This window comes from Cebus imitator, unplaced genomic scaffold (assembly GCF_001604975.1).
Source record: "Cebus imitator isolate Cc_AM_T3 unplaced genomic scaffold, Cebus_imitator-1.0 Scaffold552, whole genome shotgun sequence".
Lineage (NCBI taxonomy): Eukaryota > Metazoa > Chordata > Mammalia > Primates > Cebidae > Cebus > Cebus imitator.
The window spans coordinates 903,128-912,220 of record NW_016107867.1 but is presented as its reverse complement, the minus strand read 5'-3'; the positions used below and the strand labels follow the sequence as shown (position 1 = coordinate 912,220).

Here is a 9,093-nt window from a genome sequence, read left to right as displayed (position 1 = left end):
TAAATTAGGCATTATAGCATATTTCTAACCTTAATGCATCATGAACGTATTCTGAGTATGTAGAATTCTACAGTGATGATGACGCCTTATTTCTATAGTCAAGAAGGAAGTATGTATTACCTACTCTTCTGGGAAGCTTCCCTTGGCATATGTTTTCCCAAGTCTCTCCTATGTCCCTGGGGTGTGGAGATTGTGTTAAATAATGGAAAGAGCATAAAATTTGGTGTTTGGAGTTCTCAGACCTATTTTTGATTCCCATCTTCTGTTACTACCTAACTGTGTGATCTTGGGCAAATCACTTAATCTTCTTGATCTTTTTTCCCTCCTCTGAAGAGAGTATGATACCTGCGTGTAGGTTTGCTATGTGGACTAAACATAAGCGTAACACACTCAGCCCAGTATAGTCTTCAGTAATTCAGCCCTGGCAGTGAGCAGAGTATGCATTTAGAACTGTTGATTGACCTGGCTCTCCCTCATTAGGAGGCTGAGATCGAGACTCGGATTGCTGAGCTGCGGAAGGAGGGTTTCTGGTCACTGAAGAGGCTGCCTAAGGTGCCAGAGCCCCCTCGCCCCAAAGGTCACTGGGACTATCTGTGTGAAGAGATGCAGTGGCTCTCAGCTGACTTTGCTCAGGAGCGCCGTTGGAAACGGGGTGTGGCACGTAAGGTAGGTCTTCCACTGGGACTACCTTCCTTTTTCTTTTCAGGTCTGTGCTTTCCCTTGAAGGGTGGATTGGTTGGAAGTGGGGACCAAACAGAAGGGCGTAGGTGTTAAGAGGCAAACTCTTGGCTTTCCAGATTTCTTGGCCGTGATTATTTTCTTTGCCTTTGGGTTGGTGGGGAAATTTGGCTTTGAGTGTTTCCACCCTGGGTCTTCATTCCCACAGGTGGTACGCATGGTGATCCGGCACCATGAAGAGCAGCGGCAGAAAGAGGAGCGGGCCCGGAGGGAGGAGCAGGCCAAGCTGCGTCGAATCGCTTCCACCATGGCCAAGGATGTCAGGCAGTTCTGGAGCAATGTGGAGAAGGTAGACAGTAGGGATCAGGAAAGGGAAAAAGCCATGGATTAGATTGGTAGATGGCATGGTATTAGGGATGATCAAAACTTCTCCTTGAGAGACTAAATGTAATTTCAGGCGACTATAATGACATTTATGTTGTGTGGATAAAGTATAGTGGCAAAATATGGGTCCTGACTTTGGGGATTAATAGTTCTCCTTGACACCTCTAGGCCATCTGTCCCTTGCAGGGCATGTAGTATGTGTTTTCTTCAGTCTTGCCTCCTGCCATGTCCTTTTCTTCTTGTCCCTTCCATTCCATACCCACCTTTGTTTTGTGTATCTTTGGCCATTTACACATGGACTTTATGCTTCGGCTGGGAATACCTTTCTCATGTGCCCTTAGGGAACAGTTACCTATTTTTTAGTTGTCTTGGACAGAGTTGCTGTGTTGCCTAGGCTGGAATGGAGTGCAGTGGTATGATCATGGCTCACTGCAGCCTCAACCTCCTGGGCGCTCGGGATCTTCCTGCCTCAGCCTCCCAAGTATCTGGGACTACAGGCACGTGCTCCCACATCTTGTTAGTTAAAAAAATTTTTTTAAGATGGGTTTTCACCATTTTGGTCATGCTGGTCTTGAGCTCCTGACCTCAGGTGATCTGCCCACCTTGGCCTCCCAAAGTGCTGGGATTACAGGTGTGAACCACTGCGCCTAGCCAAAAAGTTTTTTTTTTTTTTTTGAGTTGACATTTCACTCTTGTTGCCCAGGCTGGAGTGCAATAGCGTGATCTTGACTTACTGCAACCTCTGCCTTCTGGGTTCAAGTGATTCCCTTGCCTCAGCCTCCCCAGTAGCTGGGATTACAGGTATGGGCCAACATGCCTGGCTAACTTTGTCTTTTTAGTAGAGACAGGGTTTCTCCATGTTGGTCAAGCTGGTCTCCAACTCCCAACCTCCATGTTGGTCAGGCTGATTCGCCCTCCTTGGCCTCCCAAAGTGCTGGGATGGCAGGCGTGAGCCACGGTGGCTGGCCAAAACAATTTTTTTTTTAATTTCTTTTTTTTTTTCACTTTTTTTTTTTGAGACAGAGTCTTGCTCCCTCACCCAGGTTGGAGGGCAATGGTGCAACCTTGGCTCACTGCAACCTCCGCCTCCTGGGCTCAAGTGATCCCCCTGCCTCAGGCTCTGGAGTAGCTGAGATTACGGACATGTGCCACCGCGCCTAGTTAATTTTTGTATTTTTAGTAGAGAGAGGGATTTGCCGTGTTGGCCTAGGTGGTCTTGAACTCCTGACCTCAGATTGTCCCCCAGCCCTGGCCTCCCAGTGTTGGGATTACAGGCATGAGCCACTGTGCCTACCTTAAAAATATTTCTTGTGGAGATAAGATCTTGCAGTTACCCAAGCCAATCTTAAATTCTTAGGCTCAAGTAGTTCTTTCATTTTAGCCTCCCAAAGTACTGGGATTATAGGTGTGAGCCCCATGCCTGGCTTCATCTACCTGATGTTTTTTTTTTTTTTTTTTCCCCTGAGATGGAGTGTTGCTTTGTCCCCCAGGCTGGAGTACAGTGGTGCAATCTGGGCTCACTGCAACCTCTGCCTCCTGGGTTCAAGCGATTCTCCTGCCTCAGCCTCCCCAGTAGCTGGGATTAAAGGCACCCGCTAGCACGCCTGGCTAATTTTTGTACTTTTCGTAGAGACTGAGTTTCCCCATGTTGGTCAGTCTGGTCTCAAATTCCTGAACTCAGGTGATCCTCCTGCCTTGGCTTTCCAGAGTGCTGAGAATACAGGCGTAAGCCCCTCTGCCAGGCCGACCTACCCATTTTTTAGATCCAACTCCAGCCAGGTGTGGTTATGCATGCCTGTAGTTCCAGCTACTTGGGGGGCTAAGGCAGGTGATCATTTGAGCCCAGGAGTTTGACGCCAGCCTGGCCAACATAGTGAGACCTCATCTCTTTAAAAAAAAAAAGCCAGTCGTGGTGGCTCATGCCTGTAATCCCCAGCACTTTGAGAGGCTGAGGCGGGTGGATAACCTGAGGTTTGGCGTTCAAGACCAGCCTGACCAAAATGGAGAAATCCCGTCTCTACCAAAAATACAAAACATTAGCCGGGCGTGGTGGCGCATGTCTGTAATCCCAGCTACTCCAGAGGCTGAGGCAGGAGAATCACTTGAACCCAGGAGGTGGAGATTGCGGTCAGCCAAGATTGCGCCATTGCACTCCAGTCTGGGCAACAGGAGTGAAACTCTGTGCTAAAAAAATAATTAATTAAAAGAAAAACCCAAGGCCGGACACGGTGGCTCAAGCCTGTAATCCCAGCACTTTGGGAGGCCGAGGCGGGTGGATCACGAGGTCAAGAGATCGAGACCATCCTGGTCAACATGGTGAAACCCCGTCTCTACTAAAAATACAAAAAATTAGCTGGGCGTGGTGGTGCGTGCCTGTAATCCCAGCTGCTCAGGAGGCTGAGGCAAGAGAATTGCCTGAACCCAGGAGGTGGAGGTTGCGGTGAGCTGAGATCGCGCCATTGCACTCCAGCCTGGGTAACATGAGTGAAACTCTGTCTCAAAAAAAAAAAAAAAAAAAAGAAAGACCCAGATTGCAAACCTTTTCTCCACCTGAAGCTAAACTGGCTCTTCTTCCTGCATAAGCCCTTTAAGGTTATTTAGCTTTACTCTCCTGAGAGGCCAGCCCAGGATCTAGCATAAAGAAGGCTTCCCTAAACGTTGGGTAGGAGTACATAAATAAACGGTTATCTTGTGAGCAAGATCCCTTTCACTACTATGGCAGGTGGTGCAATTCAAACAACAGTCCCGGCTTGAGGAAAAGCGCAAAAAAGCCCTGGACCTGCATTTGGACTTCATTGTGGGGCAAACTGAAAAGTACTCGGACCTTTTGTCTCAGAGCCTCAACCAGCCATTATCCTCCAGCAAAGCAGGCTCTTCCCCTTGCCTCGGCTCTTCCTCAGCTGCCTCCAGTCCTCCACCCCCTGCTTCCCGCCTGGATGATGAAGGTGTGTGTTCTCTTTGGCCCTGTTACTCTTCCCCGTGTACCCTTTCCAGAGCTGAAAAACCCACCCTGTGGCTTACAGGGCCCGTGGACTTTGTGACCTTGTTCTCCTGCTATAGATGGGGACTTTCAACCCCAAGAGGAGGAGGAAGAGGATGATGAGGAAACGATTGAGGTTGAAGAACAACAGGAAGGCAATGATGCAGAGGCTCAGAGGCGTGAGATTGAGCTGCTTCGTCGTGAGGGAGAACTGCCACTGGAAGAGCTGCTCCGTTCCCTTCCCCCTCAGCTGCTGGGAGGGCCTTCCAGCCCCTCTCGAACCCCCTCATCTCATGATAGTGACACCCGAGATGGGCCTGAAGAAGGTGCTGAAGAAGAGCCCTCTCAGATGTTGGAGGTATAGGCAGAAGGGACGGAGGGAGGGGTCAGAGGGGGAGCAGTTCTGAGCTCTGGGCTAGGAGATTGGTTGCATGTTTTGAGAGTTCTGCCTAGTTACAGACATTTGAGCTTTTTGGAGATGGCTGTGGAAGAATCTGTTTGGGGCAAGTTGCATTTTGTGATTGGCAGTTTTTGGTGCCATAGTAGAAGAGCATATTGCACTTTACTCTTTAAATTGCTTTGTGGTCTTGAAAAAGACCACGCTTTACTCTTTAAATTGTTTTGTGGTCGTGCTCTGACCTTTACTTGCCACTTCTCTGAACGTGCCCTAATATTCCCTTACTGGCGTATAGGTTGGAAGCTGGCATGGTACCCTTAAGTCTTTGTGATTTCTCCATATGTCTTGAGTGCATGGGGATGTGTTGGGTGCCTTTATTTCTTACCTGGCACTTTCACAGGTCCTTCCCCAGGCAGTGGGGCCAGGATTTGGTAGCTGGTGCTGAGAGAAAACCCTTGATTGTATCCTTGCCCTGGAATTGTACCAGTGGCAGCTGTCACTCAGTGGGACAGAGATCCTCCTATGACATCTTTTTCAAGTTTGTGCTGTTCTTCTGCTACTGTGAGCTTAGGCCTTTCCCTTTTTAATCTTTTCCCATACAGGTAAAGCCTCCACCCTCTGCTGTCATACAGTGCAACAAACGGCCTTGGCATCCAGATGAAGATGATGAAGAGTTTACTGCCAATGAGGATGAAGGTCAGGCCTTTTCTCTATCCTGTTGCCCCTTATCCCTTGAATGAATTGTCTGGACCTGACTTTTCAGGCTTTCTCATCTCTCATTTAGACTGTGTCCTGTGCCCCTATCCCCATTGATCCTGCTTCTGTGTCTTTTCTAGCGGAGGATGAAGAGGACACGATAGCAGCTGAGGAACAGTTGGAAGGGGAAGTGGATCATGCCATGGAACTGAGCGAATTGGCTCGAGAAGGTGACATTCCCCAGACATTTTACTAAGCATCCACTTGGTGTCTTCCCTGTGCAGTACCAAGGATAAAGAGATGAATAAGGCACTTTTTATCCACTCTGGAGGAATTTCATGTCTAGCGACAAAGACAGACTTGTAAACGAGTAATAATAAGTAGAAAGTGATGAGTGCTTATGATAGAAATTTAAATGGTGATGTGGGAGTGAAGTGGAGGGATGAGCTAATGTAAGAAGATATGGACAATATTTGACTTGAAGTTTGACAGGTTCACCAAGTCAATAATGTCCTTCCCAGCAGGTGTCCTTCCCACCCCTCATGGTACTTGCCCAGATTGTGGGGCTTGGCTTTGCTAGCTAATGCTGAAAGTAAGCTCTTTTGTCTCCCCTCAGACCTGGGTCTAGCAGTATCTACAAAGACATAGGTAAAATGAACTGGTACCACTCAGACCTCCCCATCTCCCTCCCCTCAGAGCAACCAAAAGCTCCCCTTTTCCTTTCTAGGTGAGCTTTCCATGGAGGAACTATTACAGCAGTATGCAGGAGCCTATGCCCCAGGCACTGGGAGCAGTGATGATGAGGATGAAGATGAAGTTGATGCTAATAGCTCTGACTGTGAACCAGAGGGAGTCATGGAAGCGGAAGAGTCTCCTCAAGAGGATAGTAGCAGTCAGTCAGGTGAGTATGTGATCATGAAGCAGGAGCTGGGTAGGGTAGCCATTGGAGGAGCAAGTATGGTGAGCAGTAAGCCTTGGTCTTGTGCTTTAGACTCCGCAGAGGACCAGAGTGAGGATGAGGAAGATGAGCATTCAGAGGAGGAAGAAGAAAGTGGAAGTTCAGCATCAGAGGAATCTGAATCTGAAGAGTCTGAGGATGCCCAGTCACAGAGCCAAGCAGACGAAGAGGAGGAAGATGATGATTTTGGGGTAGAGTACTTGCTTGCTAGGGATGAAGAGCAGAGTGAGGCAGATGCAGGCAGTGGGCCTCCCACTCCAGGACCCACCACCACTCTAGGTCCAAAGAAAGAAATTACTGACATTGCTGCAGCAGCGGAAAGCCTCCAGCCCAAGGGTTACACCCTGGCCACTACCCAGGTATCCCCAGGTTCTGGCCTCTGCTTTCTCATGTCTTGACTTTTTGTGTCCCCATGACAAATGCCTCATTTCTATTGTGTTGCTTCTTTTTCCTCTCTGCCAGGTAAAGACGCCCATCCCCCTGCTTTTGCGGGGCCAACTCCGGGAGTACCAGCACATTGGGCTAGACTGGCTGGTTACCATGTATGAGAAGAAGCTTAATGGCATTCTTGCTGATGAGATGGGGCTTGGGAAGACCATCCAGACTATCTCCCTGCTTGCCCACTTGGCTTGTGAGAAAGGTAAGTAGGCAAGGCCCCTTCTTTTGTGCCCTCTAGTCTAGCTCCTTGGGGAGCTTGTTCAGTGGTGACTTCAGCTTCATTGACTCTGGTCATTAACTGTATAGAGAGGACAGTATAGGTGCCAGGATTCCTAGGAAGGACCAAAGGGTGGTCAGGGTTACAACTGTGGAATCGGAACCACAAAATTTACATTTCCTTACCATCTCATTTTTTTGCCAAACAGGTAACTGGGGTCCCCATTTAATCATTGTTCCCACCAGCGTGATGTTGAACTGGGAGATGGAGTTGAAACGTTGGTGCCCCAGCTTTAAAATCCTCACTTACTATGGAGCCCAGAAAGAGAGGAAGCTCAAGCGGCAGGTTCGATCTTTCATGTGGTCACTTCCCCCCATTGATGCCTCCTTAATTTTTAAGCCCTTTTCCCAGATAAGTTCCTTTTCCTCCGTTTAAAAAAAAAAAAAAAAAAAATTAAATATTTGTAAAAATAGAGATGGGGTCTCACTACGTTGCCTAAGTTGACCTTGAACACCTGGACTCGAGATCTCCCACCTCAACCTCCAGTACTGAGATTACGGGCGTGAGCCACTGTGCCCAGGCCCCTCCTCTTTCTGTCGCTCCATTCTTTTGCTGGGACTGTCTCTTCTAACCTCATTTCTGTCCTTTGAGGAGTTTAGCATATCTTCCTTTTGTTCTGTTTTCTTCTCATCCCACTATCTGCTGTCTGTCTGTGATTCCTCAGGGCTGGACCAAGCCCAATGCCTTCCATGTGTGTATCACGTCTTACAAGCTGGTGCTGCAGGACCACCAGGCCTTCCGCCGTAAGAACTGGCGCTATCTTATTCTGGATGAGGCTCAGAACATCAAGAACTTCAAGTCACAGCGCTGGCAGTCACTCCTCAACTTCAACAGGTGGAGATCGAGATGGGGATTCATGGAAGGGTTGACTTGGCTTGAAGGGTGGGCTGCCTGGGTTGAGGAATATATCAGAATGCCCAGAAGGTTGGGAGCTTGCTGACCATCCTCCCTCTGATTCTCTGTCTCTTTGCAGCCAGAGGCGCCTGCTCCTGACGGGAACTCCCTTGCAGAACAGCCTCATGGAGCTGTGGTCCTTGATGCACTTTTTGATGCCCCATGTCTTCCAGTCTCATCGAGAGTTCAAGGAGTGGTTCTCTAATCCCCTAACTGGCATGATTGAGGGCAGCCAAGAATATAATGAAGGTCTAGTCAAGCGCCTCCACAAGGTAGGGCCTGCAATAGTTTGTCAGCATATCCAGAATGATGAGGAACTCTAAGGGCAGTGCCCAGAAAACCCTTGGGGAGAGGAAAGTCTGTGCCAGGCTGAACTCACTCAGTTGTCAAGCTGCAGTGTTCTTGTGACTAACCCACTGCCAGATTGAGTGACCTCATCTTAGTCATAAATTCTGTTATTTATTTTTATTTTTAGTTTTTTTGAGACAGAGTGTCGCTGTGTCGCCCAGGCTGGAGTGCAGTGGTGTGACCTGGCTCGCTGCAACCTCCACCTCCTGGGTTCAGCAATTCTCCTGCCTCAGCCTCCCGAGTAGATGGGGTTACAGGTCTGCGCCACCATGCCCAGCTAATGCTTGTTATTTTTAGTAGAGACGGGTTTCGCCATGTTGGCCAGACTGATTTCAAACTCCTGACCTCAAGTAATCCGCCCCACCCACCTTGGCCTCCCAAAGTGTTGGGATTATAGACATGAGCCACCGAGCCCAGCCTGTTTGTTTTTGTTGTTGTTGTTGTTGTTGTTGTTGTTGTTGTTGTTTTTGAGATGGAGTCTTGCTCTGTTTCCCAGGCATGAGTGCAATGGTGCAGTCTCAGCTCACTGCAACCTCTGCCTGTTGGGTTCAAGCAGTTCTCCTGCCTCAGCCTCCCGAGTAGCTGGCTAATTTTTTGTATTGTTAGTAGAGATGAGGTTTCACCATGCTCATCAGGCTGGTCTCAAGCTCTTGACCTCATGATTTGCCTGCCTCGATCTCCAAAAGTGTTGGAATTACAGGTGTGAGCCACTGTGCCTTGCCTGTCTTCACCCCACCCCCAACGGAGTCTTGCTCTGTCACCAGGCTATAGTGCAATGGTCATCTTGGCTCACTGCAGCCTCCGCCTCCCAGGTTCAAGTGATTCTACTGCCTCAGCCTCCTGAGTATCTGGGATTACAGGCATGCACCACCACACCCAGCTAATTTTTGTATTTTTAGTAGAGATGGGGTTTCACCATGTTGGCTAAGATGGTCTCCATCTTCTGACTTTGTGATCCGCCTGCCTCGGCCTCCCAAAGTGCTGGGATTACAGGAGTGAGCCACTGTACCTGGCCCACCAGTTTTTTTTTTTTTTTTTTTTTT

General features: G+C 48.7%; 1 protein-coding gene and 1 non-coding gene across 5 annotated transcripts in view; both read left to right on the top strand.

Moving 5' to 3' along the window:
* Nucleotides 1-9,093, top strand: part of LOC108293878 (Snf2 related CREBBP activator protein) — a 44,555-nt gene that overhangs the window by 9,541 nt on the left and 25,921 nt on the right. For all 4 annotated transcript variants that reach the window (XM_037733847.1, XM_017515484.2, XM_017515483.2 and 1 more), the window contains exons 5-16: nt 481-666; nt 887-1,027; nt 3,785-4,007; nt 4,123-4,400; nt 5,042-5,135; nt 5,276-5,365; nt 5,863-6,036; nt 6,127-6,452; nt 6,556-6,733; nt 6,957-7,093; nt 7,473-7,642; nt 7,782-7,974. In XM_037733847.1, coding sequence (XP_037589775.1) covers nt 481-666; nt 887-1,027; nt 3,785-4,007; nt 4,123-4,400; nt 5,042-5,135; nt 5,276-5,365; nt 5,863-6,036; nt 6,127-6,452; nt 6,556-6,733; nt 6,957-7,093; nt 7,473-7,642; nt 7,782-7,974 — 2,190 coding nt within the window. The remainder of the gene's footprint in view (nt 1-480; nt 667-886; nt 1,028-3,784; nt 4,008-4,122; nt 4,401-5,041; nt 5,136-5,275; nt 5,366-5,862; nt 6,037-6,126; nt 6,453-6,555; nt 6,734-6,956; nt 7,094-7,472; nt 7,643-7,781; nt 7,975-9,093) is intronic.
* LOC119469037 lies at nt 4,825-4,953 on the top strand. Its single transcript, XR_005197859.1, has one exon. It is a non-coding gene; the product is annotated as a small nucleolar RNA SNORA30/SNORA37 family (small nucleolar RNA).